Source organism: Rhincodon typus, chromosome 14, assembly GCF_021869965.1.
Source record: "Rhincodon typus isolate 14 chromosome 14, sRhiTyp1.1, whole genome shotgun sequence".
Classification (NCBI taxonomy): Eukaryota; Metazoa; Chordata; class Chondrichthyes; order Orectolobiformes; family Rhincodontidae; genus Rhincodon; species Rhincodon typus.
The window spans coordinates 11,538,004-11,559,547 of record NC_063345.1 but is presented as its reverse complement, the minus strand read 5'-3'; the positions used below and the strand labels follow the sequence as shown (position 1 = coordinate 11,559,547).

General features: G+C 44.6%; 1 protein-coding gene across 2 annotated transcripts in view; it reads right to left on the bottom strand.

Moving 5' to 3' along the window:
* The window catches only part of LOC109920948 (RPA-related protein RADX-like), a 63,485-nt gene that overhangs the window by 8,281 nt on the left and 33,660 nt on the right, over positions 1-21,544 (bottom strand). The window contains exons 11-13 of one of the 2 annotated variants that reach the window (XM_048605231.1): positions 20,495-20,655; positions 14,951-15,031; positions 2,031-2,116 (exon numbers count right to left, since the gene is read on the bottom strand). In XM_048605231.1, coding sequence (XP_048461188.1) covers positions 2,031-2,116; positions 14,951-15,031; positions 20,495-20,655 — 328 coding nt within the window. The remainder of the gene's footprint in view (positions 1-2,030; positions 2,117-14,950; positions 15,032-20,494; positions 20,656-21,544) is intronic. The other variant, XM_048605232.1, reaches the window with a different exon arrangement.

Sequence of the window (21,544 nt, the reverse complement as noted above, 5' to 3'; positions counted from 1 at the left end):
TTTCAAGGAGTCAGACATTGTCATAGAGCTGTACAGCACAGAAACACTCCCTCCAATCCAACTCATCCATGCTGACGAGATATCCTCAATTAATCTAGTCCCCTTTGCCAGCATTTGGCCCATTTGAAAACCCTTTGTTTTCACATATCCATCCACATGCCTTTTAAATGTTGTAATTGTAACAGCTTCCCCCACTTCCTCTGGTAGCTCATTCCATACACGAACTACCCTCTGCATGAATAAATTCCCCTTTAAGTCCCTTTTGAATCTTTCTGCTCTGATCTTAACCCTATGCCGTCTAGTTTTGGACTCCCTACTCTGGAGAAAAAACCTTGGCTATTTACCCTATACATGCCCTTCATGATTTCATAAACTTCTACAATGTCAACCCTTCAGCCTCTGACGCGCCAGGGAAAATAGTTCTAGCCTATTCAGCTGCTCCCTACAGCTTAAGCCCCCCCAACCCTGGCAACATCTTTGTTCTTAGGGTAAAAGTACGGGTACGGGTAGAAAGCGAGAACAGGGGATTAAGTTGGATGATCAGCCATCATCATATTGATTGGTGCAGCAGGCTCAAAGGGCCGATTGGCCTATGCCTGCTCCTATTTTCTATGTTTCCACTCACAATGCCACAAAAAACATTCAGTGCTTGGTGCTACCTGAAGGTATCAACTGCTTGTTTCCTGCTAACCTTGACTGACCTTTCATCTGTGTTGTGCAACCCCATTTGTTCACCAAGCAGAAATAGAATAATAATAAAAAATGAAGAATGAGCTTTAAAGATTTTCCTGAAGTGCAAACTTTTTCATCAGTTGCTGAGCTGATCAACCTAATTCTTGTGGAAAAAGATACAAGATGGAATGGGGACAATTCAACTCGGCATGTCTGCACTGCTTCTCTGAGGAAGCAATATACCTAGTTTATTCTTTCACTTGCTGGGCCATTTCTGAGGGAAGTCAAGAGTCAACCACATTGCTGTGGGTTGGGAGTCCCATGTAGGTGAGACCAGCTAAGGACGACAGATTTCCTTCCCCTACAGGGCGTTAGTGAACAACAAGTTGTTTACACAATGATCGACGTGGCCCAGTGGCTCAATTGTGGCCTCAGAGCGACAGGGACCTGGGTTCGATTCCACCCTCGGGCGACTGTCTGTGTGGAGTTTGCATGCTCTCCCCGTGCGTGTGTAGGTTTGCTCTGGTTTCCTCCCACAGTCCAAAAATGTGCAGGTTAGGTAGATTGGCCGTGCTACATTGTTCAATCGTGTCCAAGGATATGCAGGCTAGGTGGGTTAGACATGGGAAATGCAGGGTTACAGGGAGAGGGCAAGTCTGGGTGGGATTCTCTTCAGAGGGTAGGTGTGGACTTGATGGGCCAGGTGGCTTGCATCCACACTGTAGGGATTCTATGATGGTAAGTTCTTGGTCATCATCATTGAGACTAGCTTTCAATTCCAGAATCCGTATCCACTCCCACACTGCCAAGCATTAGCCTGGATTACATTATCACTACGTCACTGTCTCCTGCCATAACACTCTTTCTTCCTTCTCTTGAGAGCTTGTACCCAGCTAAATTGTATTCCAAATTAAACAGAAACGGAATCGAATGTCATCTGTTGACATAGAGCTTTAGCAAGATCCCAAAGTTCTCTATAGCCAATGAAGTACTTTTGAAGGTGGGAGATATTGTCAACATTTGCCTTTAATAAGGACCCCTGAGGTCCATGCATGACAGCAGCTTCTGGAAGAGGAAGCCAATGAAACCTCCAAATGGTTGGGGAGGTTGTGAAAGGAGCTATATAAATGCACATACTTTTTTTTAAACCGAGACACAGCAGGGAGGTAAGATGCTCGAACAAAAGGTTTCCATATATATCCTATGTGAATGGGATCTACCCAACAGCGGATTAGCTCCGTACTGAATCTGAAGCCCCGGCAACTGACCAATCTAAGTGCTTTCATGTCAAACAGGCCGATCTGACAAAGAGAATGTTTTAGTTGAGCTTGGAGTGGTTGAAGACAATAATTCCATACCTTTGTCAGGTGGCACAGGCAGTTCTGCACCGGGGGAAAATCCTTTGGTGCTCGCTGCTACATCAGCATCTTGCACAGCAGCTGGCCTGTCAAACAGAACACCACACAAAACTAAGTTACAGCGGGCAAGGAGAGTCGCCACACCACACATCAATCCCACCCTATATATCTGTGTCAGCATTGGCACACTGGTTAGCACACCTACCACCAAAACCTGCCTGTCACCTTCACTGCTAGAGACACAACTTGAACAAAAGTACAAACTTGAATTTATGTAGTGCCTGTTGTAATTTCAGGATGTCACAAGGCGATTCATGACCAACCATGTAGGGGTTGCCCTATTAGGACAGAGGATGAAGGGAGATAGTAGGAACTGCAGATGCTGGAGAATCTGAGATAACAAGGTGTAGAGCTGGATGAACACTTCAGGCCAAGCAGCATCAGAGGAGCAGGAAGGCTGACGTTTTGGGCCTAGACCCTTCTTCAGAAATTTCTGAAGAAAAGGCCCGAAAGGGAATTTTTTTTCCCTTTTAGAGGATTGTGCAACTTTGGAACACTTTGTGTCAGGAGGTATTGGAGTCAGGTCACTGAATATTTTTAAGGATGACAGAGGTGGATTCTTTTTAGGGCAGGCAGAGTCAAAGGTTTTTGGGCCCGGGTAAGGATGTGGAATTGGGAACACGAGCAGAACAGCAATGACCTTATGAATAACACAGCCTTCTTCAAAGGTAAATATCCTACTTCTGCCACAGATTCATATGTAAACCAAAGTAAAGGTCTTAGGCACTGGGACACATAATTTGGGAAGGCGATAGACGAGCACGGTTGTCACTGGGCTACTAGTCCAGAGACCCAGGTAATGTTCCGGGAACCCGGATCCAAATCCCAACACAGCAGATGGTGGAATTTGAATTCAATAAAAACACAAAATCTGGAATTAAGAGTCTAGTGATGACTGTTGTCGATTGTCAGGAAAACCCCATCTGGCTCACTAATGTCCTTTGGCGAAGAAAACTGTCATCATTTACCTAGACTGGCCTACACGTGACTCCAGACCCATTGCAATGTGATTGGCTCATAATTGCCCTTTGGGCAAATAGGGACAGGCAATAAATGATGGCCTAGTCAGTGACACCCCAGTCTCAAGAATGAATAAAAAAATTAAAATTTACCCTGATATTACCTACTGTGGCTGTATCTTTAATTCTCCTTTATAATCAGATATTAGGCATCTTAGACAACATATATATTAAAGGGGCTATATAAATGTAAGTTGCTGCTACTGACAGAAAGGTGAGGCCTTCTCCCACCAAGATAATGCTGTGCTGTTTTCCAGGTAACTGAGGCCCTTTATGCAACATCAATTGGATGCTTTTCAAAGCAGAGTATGGGTCTCCTCCTGGCAAATATCTATCACAAAAATAGATCACCTGGCTATTTCGTTCCCTTCTGTTCACACATTAGTTTGGCATTTGTGCCTACATTCCAAGAGTTGCTACATTAAAACAACTTCATTTCTTTTTTCTTTTTAAAAAGTTTTTCTTTTTACCTTTTATGAAAATAATCGATTGATAGCAAACCACCTGGTGACATCCTGAAATCATGCCAGATGCTACATAGAAGCAAGTTTGCACGTTCTTTAAAGTTTATATTTGTCAGTCAAGCCACTTGCAGCTGGTGGACCAATTATTTCTTATTCACTTATAGGAGCAAGGCATCACTGGAAGTGCCAGCATTTATTGCCCGTCCCTAGTTGCCCTCGAGAAGGTGGTGGTGAGCTGCCTTCTTGAACCACTGTAGTCCATGTGCTCAGGTAAACCCATAATGCCCTGAGGGAGGGAATTCCAGGATTTTGACCCAATGACAGTGAAGGAAGGGCGATTTAATTCCAAGTCATGATGGTGCATGGCTCGGAGGGGAGCTTGCAGGTGCTGGAGCTCCCAAGTATCCTATTGGCTTCACAGAAGCTTCAGAGTCAGATCATGGGCCATTTTCTATTGACAATGTAATGCAGGCACTGCTGCAATGCAGTACATTGTGTTTGTCGGATGTGCTGTCTTGTGATTGACACTAAACTGAGATGTTCCCACTTTCCCTCCCAAAACTCCACTTTGCTTCCCAATGTGCAAAAAAATGGCTGCCATTTTTGGGAACACTTTGGTGTATGGCTTGGAGGGGAACTTGCAGGTGGATGGTGTTTCTATTCTAGTGTGTCTTTGTAGAGGGGAGAGTTCACGGGTTGGGCAGGTTGCTGCAGTGCGTCTTGTAGATGGTACACACGGCATCCACTGTGCCATTGTGGTGAAGGGAGTGAATGTCGAAGGTGGTGGATAGGGTGACAATCTAGTGGGCTGCTTTCTCCTGCATGGTGTTGAGTATATTGATCTGGTATGATTTGATTTTTTATTGTCACTTGTACTCGAGTACAAAAGTACAGGAGTGCAATGGAAAATGTATCACGTCACCACACAAGGCACCACCTTAGGTACAAAGTAACAAGGTACAGAATCTTAAGAGCACGGTAAAAGAAAGCACAAACGTAACAGTTAAACATTGCAGTAATTACAGTGTAGCATAAAACATACGAAATAAGGTTAAAAGTTACACATTGCAGACCTTTTTAGTTTCAAGTCAAAAATAAAGAAAGCAAGCTGAAAGTTCAAACATGACAGTCTTTCTTTAGTGCTTAGCCAAGGTAGAACCACACTTCGAGGAATCACCTCGAGACCACAAGTCCACGTTGAGGTCACGCTGGGCTGAAAGACCGCCACGTATCGCTGAAAGACCACCATGCCGGGCCGATAGTCTGCCATTGGAGTTGCATCCAACCAGCAAAGTGGGGAGTGTTCCATCACACTCCTGACTTGTGCCTTGTAGATGGTGGGCAGGCTTTGGGGAGACAGGGGGTGAGTTAATCACAGTAGGATTTTCTGTCTGATCTGCTCTTGGTCCAGTTGTTTCTTTTTTCAAAATACAGTAGCAAGGGGTGGTGGCAACATAGTGGCTATGTCACTAATTCAGATCAGTAATCCAGAGGAACAGTCTTATATTCTGGGTATGTATGTTCAAACTCCACCATGGTAGCTGGTGGCATTTCGATTTAATGAATAAATCAGGAATTGAAAGCCAATCTCATCAATGATCATCATAAAAATCCCTGTGGTTCACTAACACCATTCAGGGAAGGAAATCTGCCGTCCTTACCTAGGCTGGCCCACATGTAAATCCAGACTCACAGCAATATGATTAACTCTGAACTACTCTCTGAAAGAAGGGAGCAAGCCATTCAACTCAAAAGACAATTAGAAATGGGTAAGATTATCCTGTAAGAATTAACAAAGTTTGCCTGTCTGGTACGAACAAATTTAACATGAATTGGATAGATACTTTGAAAAGGAAACAAATGCCAGGGATATGGGGAAAGACGAGGGGAGTGGGAACTAATTTGATCTTTCATTCAAAAGAGCTTGCAGCAGTATAATGGGCCGCATGGCTTAATTCTTTGCTGTATGGTTCAATGCCAATTATACTTGTTCCAAGTGTTAAAAAAAATGCAAGTCACTCGCAGGATAGGCTATCTTGACTTGGAAGCCCAATTGAATGTTAGGAAGCAATGCCAGTATTATATCTGTCTGGAGTCAATCATCATAACAAGCGGTCTGCAGCTCTCTAAACAAGATGTACAGAAAAATTCCATGTATGAGCTATATTCCTTACAGAGCTTCAGATCCTTAACAAAGTATGTAAATGGTGAAATCTACGTGTACTCCAATACCTGTAAAACAGGAATGGTGAACTGGCTTATCACTTTGATATAATTTTAATTCAACATTTCTTCATTTAATATCCCAGCCACTATTCCCTGCTCGCGGTTGCTTGTCTACATATGCTTCTAAATTTTTTAAAAACTGAAAGAACTAGGGTTGCTGTAAATCAGAGACAAAATTATAAATTGCTGGAAAAGCTCAGCAGGTCTGGCAGCATCTGTGGAGAGAAATCAGAGTTAACGCTTCATGTCACTCGACCTCCAGACCTGCTGAGCTGTTCCAGCAAATTCTACTTCTACATTTTTAACCTGATTGCTTTGTCTATATGCTAATTTTTCTAGGGTTGGTCACACTGCAATTCACATGTGAACGTGTTGTACTTGAGTAAAGTACAATTATTATTATGAAGCATTAGCAAGAATATGAAGTACAAGTGCCACATTTCAGCCCTGTTTTATCACAAGTCCTTGCATTTTGAACATATAAAGATGTGGCTCCCTTTTATAATGCACTTAAAAAGTGTGTGTCCTAAATCACAAAGGTCATCAGATAAACCAAATGAGCAATCCATTCACAGACTGCACGATATAAAACCTCAGAAGAAATTAAGTTCCTTGACAAGGGGCAGAGAATTATCAAAAGCTTTCTCGTCTTTTCTGTTTGGCAATTCTCTTTTTAATAGTTTGCAGTAGATTGAGTGATGTGGATTAGTACAACATTCAGTGCCTGGGCCAAGCTGACCTGAGAGAGTATTAAAATCAATCACAGAAAATAGCTCACAGGCTGGAAATCTGACATAAGAACAGAAAGTTCTAGAAAATAATCAGTAGCATCTGCAGAGAGAAGTGGAGTTAATGATTCAGGTAAAATATGACTTTTTTTTGGAACTAGAGAGAGAGAAATGCCATAAAAACAGAAAGAGCTGAAGAAACTCAGCAGGTCTGGCAGCATCTGTGGAGAGAGAAACAGAGTTAATGTTTTGAGTCCAGTATGACTTTACAGAATTGGATGTTTTAGACTCCATTTTTTGTTGTCTCTCCACAGAGGCTGCCAGACTTGCTGAGTTTCTCCACCACTTTCTACTTTCATTTCAGATGTCCACCACCTGCAAATTTGGCTTTTACAGAGAGAGAAATGTGCCAGGTTTTACGTTGTTGAAGACGCCGGGATGGAGAGGAAGGACAAAGAGGTCAGGGATAGGGGAGCAGGTGGGAGAGATTAAATGGCAAAAATCCCATGGAATAGAGGGCAAAACGAGTGGCACGCTCCGTTCACTCAGTTTCTCTCTTTCCACCCGGATTCCTCCTCATCTGCTGGCTGCTCGCTACCATTTATTCCTGATGATCAGGGAGTCCAGACCCAGGAGTTACAGGCGAAGGGCATGGAGTCAGCCATTTCAGACTGAGATGAAGAGAAATGTCTTCAACCGGAAAGTGGTGACTCTGTGGAATTCTCTACCACAGAACGAAGTTGAGACTAAAACGTTGAATGTTTTCAAAAAGGCATTATTCATTGTTCTTGGGGCTGGAAGGGTCAAAGGGAGAAAGCAGGAACAAAGGACTGAGTTGGACAATTGTATCGAACGGTGGTTCAGGCTTGAAGGGCCAGATGGCTACACCTTACGTTCCTATTTTCTGCTTTTGATTCAATCGCAGATTCAAGTATGAATTTGATCTCTTGGTTGAACCGTATATTTTGTAAGAATCACTGCCATTTGCTCTTCCTCAGCATCAGGTCAAGCCTCCAAGAAAACTTGAATGAGCCAAGTTGGGCCAAGGCTGTGCACCAAGAAAGTGCACTTACACACAGCTCTGACATAATAAAACATGCCAACGCATTTCATGTGCATTAATCAAACCAAATCTGCTACTTACCCACATTGTTAGGGCAGGGTCAAAGAGGCAGGCTTTAAGGAGCATCTCAAAGTGGGAAGGGGTGGGGGTGCTGAGTGAGAGCGTGAGAGAGAGAGATATTGAGAGAAGGATTTCCAGAGTTTAGGGCCTAGGTGCAGGAAGGCCAAGTCACTGGAGGTGGAGGAATTAAAATTGGGATCACTGAACAGGTCAGAATTAAAGGAGCACAGATATCTTGGAGAGTTGCTCAGATTCATTACACTACAGCGACAGGGAGGGCAAAGACCAAGGAGAGAGTTATAAACCACACTGAATATTTCACACAGGTGATGTCAACCTACTGACAGTCTTCCCGAGTGTCAGAATAGCTGCTTACTGGCAAACTGTGCACACCTTACTTTTTATCTGATCCTGAGGATTGCGACAGAGCCTTTATTTTTCCACTGGCTTTTGATTCTCTCATGTCTCATTTAGGATTAACTGGGTAATCTACATGGCAATAAGTCAGAAATGCGAAGCAGTGCCAAATGGCATCTAATAGCGCTGGCATCACCCAGATCTTGAAACAAGCCAAAAGATGAGCCTGATGTAAATATGTGAGCAGCTGCAGGGAAAGGCACGTCTTCACTCAAGTCCTTCCTGCGTTAGACAGCAGCTCAAAATCCAGCCTGGAGCTGCTGCCTCCCTGCTCATACTACAGGGAATGGCAGCTGCAAAGGCTGACAAATAATTAATGGCACTATTCCCATCTGCAGGACATCCCAGAGCACTTTATTAACAGGAAAGCACTTTGCAAGTACAGGCTCCCTGATACTTCTTTTTCATTTACTTGTGGGATATGGGCATCGCTGGCTGGGCCCAGCATTTATTGCCCGTCCCTAGTTGACCATGAGGAGGTGGTGATGAGCTGCCTTCTTGAACCGCTGCAGTCCACGTGCTGGGGGTTGACCCACAATGCCATTCGGGAGGGAATTCCAGGATTTTGACCCAGTGACAGTGAAGGAACAGCAATACATTTCCAAGTCAGGATGGTGAGCGGCTTGGAGGGGAACTTGCAGGTGGTGGGGTTACCATATATCTGCTGCCCTTGCCCTACCAAATGGTCATGGCTGTGGGTTTGAAGAGATCTTTGGTGAATTTCTGCAGTGCATCTTGTAGATAGTACACACTGCTGCTTGTGAGTGTTCGTGGTGGAGGGAGTGGATGTTTGTGGATGGGGTACAAATCAAGTGGGCTGCTTTGTCCTGGATGGTGTCAAACTTCTTGAGTGTTGTTGGGGCTGCACTCATCCAGGCAAGTAGGGAATATTTTATCACACTCTTGACTTGTGCCTTGTACATGGTGGACAGGCTTTGGGGAGTCAGGAGGTCAGTTACTCATTGCAGTATTCTGACCTGCTCTTGTAGCCACTCTGTTTATGTGGCAAATCCAGTTGGGTTTTTGGTTAATGGTAACCCCCAGGATGTTGATGGTGAGGGAGTCAGTGATGTTAACACCATTGAATGTCAAGGGATGGTGGTTAAACTGTCTCTTATTGGAGATGGTCATAGCCTGGCATTTGTGTGGCATGGATGTTACTTACCACTTGAAGGCCCTGGCCTCAATGCTGTCCAGGTCTTGTTGCATTTGAGCAAAGACTGTAGGAAGATGCAGTAACTAGGTCTTATGAACACATTAAATGGGAGTAGAGGTTAGCTATTCAGCCCTTTGAACCTGCTCCAACATTCAATGGGACCTTGGCTGATGCATTTGTGCTTTGAATTCCACATTACCATCTATCTCCCATTAATAATCCTTCATTCTCTTGCCTAATAAGATTCCACCTACCTCAGTGGTGACACAGTGTTGTTGTTACTGAACTGGTAATCCAGGCAAATGGTCTGGATTCAAATCCCACCATGGCAGATGGCGAACGCAGAAATCAACATTAAAAGTAAAAGTCTGGCCACTGTCAACTGACTTAAAAAATAAATCTCATCATGGATCATGTTCCGTAAGGAAGGAAATATGCCCTTGTTTACCTGGTTCTGGCCACATACAACTCCAAATCCACAGCAAACAGTTTCTGGGCAATAAATGCAGGCCCAGTCAGCAAAATACCCATCCCTTGAACGAATAGTAAAAATATTCAATGAAGTTGTCCCACCACCTTCTAAGACAGGGCATTCTAAAGTCTATAACCCTCTGAAAGAGAAAGAAACTTCCTCCTCATATACAGATTTCTTGTTTTACGTGAGTGAAGTGCCAGGTTAATGTGCCAGCCGAGGGACAGTACACTCTCAACACTACAATGAGGTACTCATGTTTCAGACTGCAGTTCCAACCTATAACCTTCCAACTCCGAGGCAAGGGAACTGTTAGAGTTAAAGACACCTTCACAGCCTGTCAGGCATCAGACCCATGCTATTCAACAAAGCACGCACATGTCACATAAACCGAGTCATTGACTGACAAATTTACCAAGAAATAAACACTGTTAAGAATTTCTCTGAAGACATTTGACCAGGAACTCCGACTAAGTCACTAATGATGGGCTGTCTCAGGATTGATGGTCTCTCTTGAGCTGTATAAAGTCATAGGGCCATAGAGATATACAGCACGGAAACAGACCCTTCGGTCCAACTCGTCTATGCCGCCCAGATATCCTATATAATTCTCGTCCCGTTTGCCAGCATTTGGTCCAAATCTCCCTGAACCCTTCCTATTCATATAGCCATCCAGACGCCTTTAAAATGTTGTAATTCTTTTTCTCATTCTTAAACTATTCAAAAAATGGCATTAAGTCATGGCGACAGTGGAAAAGCTTCTCACTATATTTTACTGTTTTTCTCACTGTAAAACCTTATGACAATAAAATTATTCACATTTGCAAAAAAATAAAAATCATCCATTCATATAAACATCAGAATATCACAATCTGCTTTGGTCACCTTGGGAGCCCTGTGATCTAGAAATGCCTCTTACAGGATCTATTGTTGAAATTGGCCATCCTGAGCTCTTTGTTTTCATCCTTCTCAATGACCAATTCTGCTAAATTCCTACGCCGTTCCTTGAGGAATTTATTGTCCTGCCTCAATCACTCTTCCCCTACAGTTCTTTCCAGCTGCGGCTCACCCTCTCTGCGAAAATAAAACCCTCCTATAAGTCCATCTAAAGTTTGTCTCAAGCTGTGGCCAGTCAACCCATTAAAATTTAGTCTCGTAAACTTTCAAAATCATTCTTCTTCACCAGCTGCACATGCACTGTATTTATCACAGAACAAGCTCAGTAAAGGTTCCTTCCACTGACAGCTCAGTGGAAGCATTATCCTTTGCTTCTGGTATCCTGAAAGTAACGTGCTACATTTTACTTTTTCAATCCTGGCAAGGATTATAAATCTTTAGCAAAGTATTCTCCAGAACTTCAATTCAAAAGGATAACAATTCCAGTCTGTCAAGCGTCCCACACAGCATACAGCCTCCCAGCCTGGATTCTAGTAATGCCGTGACCTGACACAGATAACCAAACTCCTTGCCTTTATAAATCATTTATTGTATTCTTTGTTGGGATGTGGGCATCGCTGGCAAGGCCAACATTTGTTGCCCATCCTTTATTACCCTGAGTTGAGAGTCAAGCATATTGCTGCAAGTCTGGAGTCACGTGCAGGCCAGGTGAGGTAAGGACATTAGTGAACTAGATAGATTTTTACAATGAATGCTGATGGTTTCATTGTCACCCTTCCCGAGACTAGCTTTATATATTCCAGATTTTGTTTCAATTCATCCCACCAGCTGCCACATGCCCCCGTACTGTTCTCCTGAACCTCTGGAAGACTAGCTCTGGCGTTCCAACCGAGGGGACTGAAACATTAACTCTGTTTCTCTCCCTACAGATGCTGCCAGACCTGCCGAGTTTCTCTGGTATTTGTTGTTTTTAACCTTGGGAAATGAATCCAGTGGCATAACCACAATGTCACTGCTTCCTGCACTTCTTCCTGTCACCCTCAATTCCTTTTGTGAACAGCTATTATCTAACTGACAAAGCCCATTGTAAGGCTCAGAACCATCTCACAGATATGCAGTTACTTTGAGCGCAGTCATTAACCTCTTGGCCAGTATCTATGCAGGCAGGCATTGTGAACTTTGCAAGATTCCAGCAGGAAATGGCTGAGCAGTAAATTTTGGGGAAGTGACAGTCAAGGGAGAAGATAGTCCCTTTTTTACCCCCTGAGTTGCTCTCGGATTTTAACATTCACCTGAAATAATGGATTAGGCAGCCAACATTCTCAATTAAGCATTTCAATTGAATAATGACACCTTCAATAACACTGCACTCTCTCAATATCACACTGGTTGTCAGCATGGATTATACGCTCAATTAATCACTACAGCATTACCTCTGTTAAGAGTCAGGTCCAGACAGTTTGTGGCAAACAAATTCTTCCAATTTCAATCTCATCGATCTTTGCATTAATTTCTCTGACCAACAAACACATTAAGCTAATTAGGTTGATGCTTTTTTTTTTTTTAAAATGTTTACTGTTCATATCTATTCTGGGCCTTTTGTGCTTGTCAAAGCAATCTGTTGGGTGCCTACTAATGCTGGGAGGATTGCATTTGGTCTTGCGTATGGGCTGATGCTATTATTTGGCTCATAGTCCAACGTGGCAGACTAATAGACTATGTAACTGCTGTTCGGATCCAAATGTGCAGTTGGAAAAGGAGAATTCTGTTCCAGATTTTCTTGAAATTGAAAGCAGGCAACAGTACAAAGTTGTCAATTTGTTGTTAAAAACCTATCTGCTGCACTAATGCCCTTAAGCAGTATGGTCTACATTTGACTCCAGATCCAAAGAAATGGGGCTAGCTCTTCCTTGCTGTCAGGATGGCTGATAAATATCACAAGAACTTTAAGAGGGAGTTGTCTGAAGAGTTGGTGATTTTTTTTGGTACATTTGCTGCAACAAGGTAGAATTTCAATTTGCTTCCAACCCTTGTAGGGCTCTGAAGAGCACTTGACTCAAATCAAAATCATTTCAAACAGTGGCTGTGACCAAGCGCATTTAAACTTGGAAGGTATCCTGCCCTGTTGTTTCCTTTGTGGCTTCACAGAAAATAGCAGCAGGAGTAGGCCATTCGGCCCTTTGAGCCTGCTCCTCTATTCAGTATGATCATGGCCGATCATCCTAATTAGAACCCTGGGATAGTAGGAACTGCAGATGCTGGAGAATCCGAGACAACAAGGTGCAGAGCTGGATGAACACAGCAGGCTAAGCAGCATCATAGGAGCAGAAAGGCTGATGTTTCGGGCCTAGACCCTTCTTCAGAAATGGGGGAGGGGAAGGGGGTTCTGAAATAAACAGGGAGAGGGGGAGGCGGATAGAAGATGGATAGAGGAGAGGATAAGTGGAGAGGAAACAAACAGGTCGAAGAGGCGGGGATGGAGCCAGTAAAGGTGAGTGTAGGTGGAGAGTTAGGGAGGGGATAGGTCAGTCCAGGGAGGACGGACAGGTCACGGGGGTGGGATGAGGTTAGTAGGTAGGAGATGGGGGTGCGGCTTGAGGTGGGAGGAGGGGATAGTTGGGAGGAAGAACAGGTTAAGGAGGCGGGGATGAGCTGGACTGGTTTTGGGATGCGGTAGGGGGAGGGGAGATTTTGAAGCTCGTGAAATCACATTGATACCATTGGGCTGCAGGGTTCCCAAGCGGAATATGATTTGCTGTTCGTGCAACCTTCGGGTGGCATCGTTGTGGCACTGCAGGTGGCCCAGGATGGACATGTCGTCTGAGGAATGGGAGGGGGAGTTGAAATGGTTCGCGACTGGGAGGTGCAGTTGTTTAGTGCGAACCAAGCGAAGGTGTTCTGCAAAGCGGTCCCCGAGCCTCCGCTTGGTTTCCCCGATGTAGAGGAGGCCACAACGGGTACAGCGGATGCAGTATACCACATTGGCAGATGTGCAGGTGAACATCTGCTTGATGTGGAAAGTCTTCTTGGGGCCTGGGATGGGGGTGAGGGAGGAGGTATGGGGGCAGGTGTAGCACTTCCTGCGGTTGCAGGGAAAAGTGCCGGGTGTGGTGGGGCTGGAGGGGATGTGGAGCGGACAAGGGAGTCACGGAGAGAGTGGTCCTTCCGGAAAGCAGATAAGGGTGGGGAGGGAAAGATGTCTTTGGTGGTGGGGTCGGATTGCAGATGGTGGAAGTGTCGGAGGATGATGCATTGGATCCGGAGGTTGGTGGGGTGGTACGTGAGGACGAGGGGGATTCTTTTTTGGTTCTTATTGCGTGGACGGGGTGTGAGGGATGAGTTGCGGGAAATGTGGGAGACACGGTTGAGGGCGTTCTCGACCGATGAAGGGGGGAAGTTACGGTCCTTGAGAAACAAGGACAACTGAGATGTATGGGAGTGGAACGCCTCATCCTGGGAGCAGATGCGGCGGAGGCGAAGGAATTGGGAATAGGGGATGGCATTTTTGCAGGAAGGTGGGTGGGAGGAGGAGTATTCTAGGTAGCTGTGGGAGTCAGTGGGCTTGAAATGAATATCGGTTTCTAGGTGGTTGTCCGAGATGGAGACAGAGAGGTCCAGGAAGGAGAGAGAGGTATTAGAGAAGGTCCAGGTAAACTTAAGGTTGGGGTGGAAGGTGTTGGTGAAGTGGATGAACTTTTCGAGCTCCTCGTGGGAGCACGAGGCGGCGCCAATACAGTCATCAATGTAACGGAGGAAGAGGTGGCGTTTAGGGCCAGTGTAGGTACGGAAGAGGGATTGTTCCACGTAACCTACAAAGAGGCAGGTGTAGCTTGGGCCCATGCGGGTACCCATGGCCACCCCCTTTGTCTGTAAGAAGTGGGAGGAATTAAAAGAGAAGTTGTTGAGGGTGAGGACGAGTTCGGCTAAGCGGATGAGGGTGTCAGTGGAGGGGGACTGGTCGGGCCTGCGGGACAGGAAGAAGCGGAGGGCCTTTAGGCCATCTCTATGGGGAATGCAGGTGTATAGGGACTGGACGTCCATGGTGAAGATGAGGTGTTGGGGACCGGGGAATTGGAAGTTCTGGAGGAGGTGGAGGGCGTGGGTGGTGTCACGGACATAGGTAGGGAGTTCCTGGACCAAGGGAGAGAAAATGGAGTCCAGATAGTTGCAGATAAGTTCGGTGGGGCAGGAGCAGGCGGAGACAATGGGTCGACCAGGGCATTCAGGTTTGTGGATTTTGGGAAGGAGATAGAAGTTACAGGCCTTAGCACAAGCTCTCTGCACTTCAATGATTAGTGCCTTTGGACTGTGAGTAGTGTTACATTGGCTCGTGTTTATGATGCTACCAGTGAACAAACCTTTTTGGTGACAGGACCCTCTGTTGGCTCATCTTCCTTTTCTTCTTCAGCATGCCCATTGGTGGATTTGACAACTTCTTCCTTGGTTTGATGGATAACAAGAACAACATTAGTTTGAGGTTGTAGACTTGCTCGCCAAGCTGATGTGTTTGGTTGCAAAGGTTTTATCACCCTGCTAGGTGACATCGTTAGTGCGCCTCCGGTGTTCTGTCCGGCTTGTTATTTATATGCCTCGGTTTGCTGGGGTGGTTGGCATCACTTCCTGTTCTGTTTATCAGTGGTTTGTATATCGGGTCCAGTTCAATGTGTTTGTTGATGGAGTTCTGGTTGTAATGCCAGGCCTCCAGGAATTCCCTGGCATGTCTCTGTTTGGCTTGTGCTATTATGGATGTGTTGTCCAGGTCAAATTCGTGTTTATTGGGTCCACTAAGAATTGGTCATGTTTCTTGGTGGCTAGTTGGTGTTCATGTATCCTTATTGTCAGTTTTCTTCCAGTTTGCATGGCATTTTGTATATTCCATTAGTTTTATTGGTTGTGGGTATGGGGTCCTTTACATTGATCAGTAGCTGTTGCAGGGTGGTTGTTGGTTTGTGGGCTACCCTGATACCAGGGGCCCGAGTAGTCTTGTGGTCATCTCTGATATGTCTCTAATGTACGGTAGGGTGACTAGTGTGTCTGGCCGTGTTGTGGTCTGTTGCAGAGGTAATGGCAGATTGTGCTTTTTGGGTATCCATTCTGTTAAAAAATCAACTCCGAATTGCCCAAACCAGAACAGGAGCACTTATACGGAGTTTTTAAAAGGAATGGATACCTAAAAAGCACAATCCGCCATTACCTCCGTGACAGACCACAACAAGAAGACACAACACGGCCAGACACCCTACCGTACACCAGAGACGTATCAGAGATGACTACAAGGCTACTCAGACCCCTAGGTATCAGGGTAGCCCACAAACCTGTGATAACAAGATGTAGAGCTGGATGAACACAGCAGGCCAAGCAGCATCAGAGGAGCAGGAAGGCTGACGTTTCGGGCCTAGACTCGTGACAGCTACTGATAAACTAAAGGATCCCATACCCACAGCCAATAAAACTAACGTAATAAACAAAATACCATGCAAGGACTGTGAGAAACACTACATAGGCCAAACTGTACGAAAACTGACACGAACACCAACTAGCCACCAAGGGACACGACCAATTCTCATTGGTCTCAACACGCAGAGACAAAGAAGGACGCGAATTTGACTGGGACAACACATCCATAATAGCATGAGCCAAACAGAGACATGCCAGGGAATTCCTGGAGGCCTGGCATTCCAACCGGAACTCAACAAACACACTGAACTGGACCCCATTTACAAACCACTGAGAAACAGAACCGGAAGTAATACCGACCACCCCAGCAAATCGAGGCAGATAAATAACAAGCGGGACAGAACACCAATGCTTCACCGGAGGCGCACTGACGATGTCACCTAGCAGGGTGATGAAATATCCGCAATCAAACACACCAGCTCAGCGAGCAAGTCTACAACCTCATCCACAACCCGAGCTACAAACCTTCTCAAAAACTTTACACATTAGTTTCCCAGTGCAATCTTGCCTCCACTGTCCCAAAAGCAATCGTGTAGAACAAGACTAGAGAGAAGGCTAGCAATGAATGGTGTGTAAGCACACCCGAGTGGTTTGTGAACTTGCCATTTGCGACAAGTCTTCTGTAAGTCTCTCAATGGATACCGATGTCTAAAAAAGATGGACGTATCAGCATTCAGTCCCATGGTCAGTTTCATAATTCTTGTAATACTGGCACAGAATATAGCAGATTGGTATGAAACAATATTCAAGGACTATATGAATTGGGTAGATGTAGGCCATTTGGTCTTTCGAGCCTACTCCACTATCTGATAAGATCATCTTTGATTTGATTTATCCTAGACTCTACGTACCTGCATACCCCCAATGCCTCTTGACTCCTTGTCAATTGAGTATCTATATTATGCAGCCTTAAGATATATCCCTGGCTCCACTGCTCTCTGCACAAGAAGCTATTACAAAGCAAAGACCTCCATTGCCTTTTAAGACAATAAAAACATTGTTTTGCTGACCATCTTCAATTTAGTAAATTTTACTTTAATTTCTCTAAACTTCAGCATCAGAAAATATTTTGATATTTCAATAGAGTTAGCTAACATCAGCTTGAATCACTGGGAAACCTAACTAGAACTGGGCAAAGTCTTATATTGCAACATGGCTCAGTGGGTAGGAACAAATCTCCTTCTTACACCTTCAATGAATCATTGGGGTCTACAGCACAGAAAAAGGCTCTTCAGCCCATCAAGTCTGTGCCAGTCAAAAACAAATCACAAACATAATCAATAAATGGAAACATAAAACCCGCACATATTTCAGCTGCCCTAACTGTTTCTCCCCAGGGTTTGCTTCCAGCAGGGACTGATCTGCAATTCCTGGAGTTTCCAGGCTATTATCAGGAGAATTGGCAACATAAGTTGAGCCTAAGTTGACTTTCAGTTTAGTCTCAAGGGTGAAAGAAAGACAGTCTCACAAGAATAAGTCATTTTGATTCAATCAAAATATCTGTTTATACTAAAGATGAACGTAGATATTGCCTATTTGTTTACACCTCTTTCACACTTGGAAAAAAGCCTGTCAGAATGCATTTTCATTTGCACTTATTAAATGAGCCATGTTAAGACTGGGGAACAGGATTAACCCATGTTAGAATTACAGCACGGGCGAGTAAAGGTGAAGTTGCCACAGGCCTACTGGATGATAGGGCTGCCCTCTCATTAGGGACAACTGGTGACTTAACCGGAGGGTCACTATGCCTCAGGTGAGGGCACAGGTTGAGAAGGAGAGTCCTTCCTGGTAAAGTCAGCCCATGCAGGAATTAAACCCACATCATTGCGCATCGCAAACCAGCTATCCAGTCACCTGAACTAACCAACCCCACTTGGGCAAGGTAACATAACTATATGCTTTGTGTAAGACTGAAAGTTTTTTGGGGGAGGCAATGGCCTAGTGGTATTATCACTAGACTGTTAATCCAGAGATCCAGATAACATTCTGGGGACCCAGGTTCGAACCCCGCCATGGCAGACGGTGGAATTTAAATTCAATAAAATATCTGGAATTAAGAATCTAATGATGACCATGAATCCATTGTCAATTGTCATGAAAACCTATTTCGTTCACTGATGTCCTTTAGGGAAGGAAATTGCCATCCTTACCTGGTCTGGCCTACATGTGACTCCAGACCCGAAGCAATGTTGGTGACTCTGAACAGCTCTCTGGGCAATTAGGGATGGGCAATAAACGCTGCCTAGCCAGCGATGCCCTCATCCCATTAATGAATAAAGGAATTCATAATTTCAATTTGATTAGGCAAGTGAGGAATTAAATTATGTTCAGTTTGAGCATGTTTAGTTGTAAAACACATTCTTTAAGGAAAATAATTATGTAGCCTTGGTCAAGAGTAAGGTAAAATATTTCATGATATTATTGTTAGTTTAGGATTCAGGCCAATGTATTCTTAGGCTAACACGTGAAAATGCTTTGGAGTAAAATGGTTTTTACTTAAAGGCAGCCATGTTTTACAACAGTTTAGATTTATAATAGCATTTGTAACAGGCATATGGGTTCATATGCATGTATATACATATACATAAAAACACACTTTGGAATTAGGTTTGACTGCGTGCTTTACAGTCTTAGGTGTTCTTAGATCTATCAATTGGGACATTTGGGATGGTAATTAATCGCTAGTAGATGATGCTACATATTCTAAGCTGACACATAGAATGTCAATAAAGATCAATGGAGTTGGAAAACCAAGAGAGATAGAGATGATTTTACAAAATGATGGGCATTAAAGAGTGAATCACGAGATAGTTGTAAATAATATTAGTAAGATAACTACTACTTTAAAGAAACCATTCAGCAATTGGGTACACACTACGTAGTCAATCCGAGACCAGCCATGAATTGTTCATATGTTAAAATGAGGTGGCACGGTGGCTCAGTGGTTAGCACTGCTGCCTCACAGTGCCAGAGGCCCGGGTTCAATTCCACCTTTGGGTGACTGTCTGTGTGGAGTTTGTATGTTCTCCCCTTGTCTGTGTGGGTTGTCTCCCACAGTCCAAAGATGTGCAGGCTAAGTAGATTAGCCATGCCAAATTGCCCATAGTGTCCAGGGATGTGTGGATGAGCCGTGGGATACGCAGGCCTGCAGGGATAGGGTAGGGGGTGAATCTGGGTGGAAGAGTGAGTGCAGACTTAATAGCCTGTTTCCACACTGAAGGGATTCAGTGGCCGTAACAAGCCAATTAGACTTCAGGATGCCTTTGATCATTTCCACGAGATAGTGACTCACAAAACTTAATAAAGCTTGTAGTGGCTTGGCTCACAAGAAGGAAAATGAAAGGTTGAAGAAGAACTTCAGTCAACAGAACATGACCTGCCCCAGTGGTGTGTTAAAACACGTCCAAATAGGTTGATTAACATTACTGTAAATGTTACTGAGGGTCTCATTGCATAATAGTAACGTCCCTAACTCTGGGCTACATGTAAATTTAAATACAGTTGAATAAGGTCTTCCAATTAAAAACAAATTACATCGAAAAATCTTAAACTTTTGAAGGTTGTAGTCAAATTGTGCTTCAGTTGAGTCGTGTGCTCTGGTCTTGTCTCATGAGATGCCAGTTCAGACCTCCCTCACTTTAGTCCAGTTTGGATCCCTGTAGCTGTCTTGGCAAGGAGACGCTCTCCATTGGTGTGGTGTGAGTGTATGTCGTCAATGTGAGACCGCTGGAGCCCAAAGCCCCATCTCCTCTGGTACGTGCAGTATCTTTAACACGCCATCCTCCCCAAGGACACTAGAATTTGGGACAGGAGTCGGCCGTTCAGCCCCTTGAGCCTGCTTCATCATTCAATCTGAACGTATTTGATCTGATTGTGGCCTCAACACCATTTTCTTGTCTGTCCCTGGAATGGCCCCTCAGTCAAAAATCCAAACCATTCAGCCTTGAATATCTTCAATGATGCAACCTCCACTGCTCTCTGGGGAAGTGAATTCCACTAAACTAACAGTATCAAATAATGACAGTGTTGCATTTAGCCCATCGAGTCCACACTGACCCTCCGAAGAGCATCCCACCCAGACTCAATCCTCTACCCTATTCCTGTAACTCTGCATTTCCAGTGTCTAATCCACCTAGCTAGCATATCTTTGGACTGTGGGAGGCCATGCACGCAGACATGGGGAGAATATATCTGTGGAGTTTGCACAGTCACGCGAGGGTTGAATCAACCCTGGTCCCTGGTGCTGTCAGGCAGCAGTGCTAACCACTGAGCCACCGTGCTGCCCTACTCTTGGGACACAGAGAGAGAGAGAGAGAAAATAATCCACTTCCCGGTCTGAAGTGGGATACCCCTTACTGTTAAACTGTGTGCCTTCATTCCAGACTCAATATCATAGCATCCAACCTGTTCACAGCTCCTGAGCAGGCTGTCTGGTACAATACCTCAATGAGTAGCGGTTAAACACTGGTGTTGACTGTCTCTGATGACGCCTTGCTGGATTTACACATAGCTGCTCTGTTTGCCGGGTGACCCTGGTGTCTTTCTCTGGGCTGTCCAGATGTCTGATGGGTTGCGAAGACGAGCCCACAAAAGCGTCAACTTCCTACAAAGGCAAGGCCAGTCTGTCTTGAGTTCTTTGTTTGCGATGAATTTATTTAAAGCAAATACTGCAGACACTGGAAAACTGAAATTAACACCGAAAACGCTGGAGAAACTCTGTTTCTGTGGAGAAAGAAAAATGGAAGTTAACATTTTGGGTCTTCTTCTGAACTGGACTCAAAATGTTACCTCTGTTTCTCGTTCCACAGGTGCTGCCAGAGCTGCCGAGTTTCTCCATGTTTGAGTGAAATTTAAGGTCATCTGCCTAACCGCTCAACTTCAGCAACAGTTTCTCAGGACAATGGGGTTCAAACGCAAGAGGAATGTTATAAAGGATCTTAAACAAGTAGGTGCCAGTGTTAGATTCCGAACAGATCAGGCAGACTGTGCAGGATGACAGGCAAGGGCATCCTACAGTAACAGACAGGCAGTGAATTTAATGAATACAGGGGATCGTGGTAGATCAGAAAATCTGAAAATTGGTGGAAAACACTTGAAATGGTGAGAGACAATAAGGTACAGGAGCAGAATGAGGCCATTCAGCCCTTTGAGTGTGTTCCACCCTTCAATCATGGCTGATATGTTTTTCAACCCCATTCTCCGGTCATGTCCCCTTGATCCCCTTTTCAATGAAGAATCTATCTATCCCTGTTTTAAATACGCTCAATGACTTGGCCTCCACAGCCCTCTGCAGCAATGAGTTCCACAGATTAACGATCCTCCAGTTGAAGAAATTCCCCTTCATTTCTGTTCTAAAGGGTCAACCCTTCACTCTGAAGCTGTGCCCTTGGGTCTCAGTCTCTCCTATCAGTGGAAACACGTTCTCCACTTCCATTCTATCCAGGGCTCTCAGTATTCTGTATTTCAGTCAGATAGCCCCCCAACCCGCCACC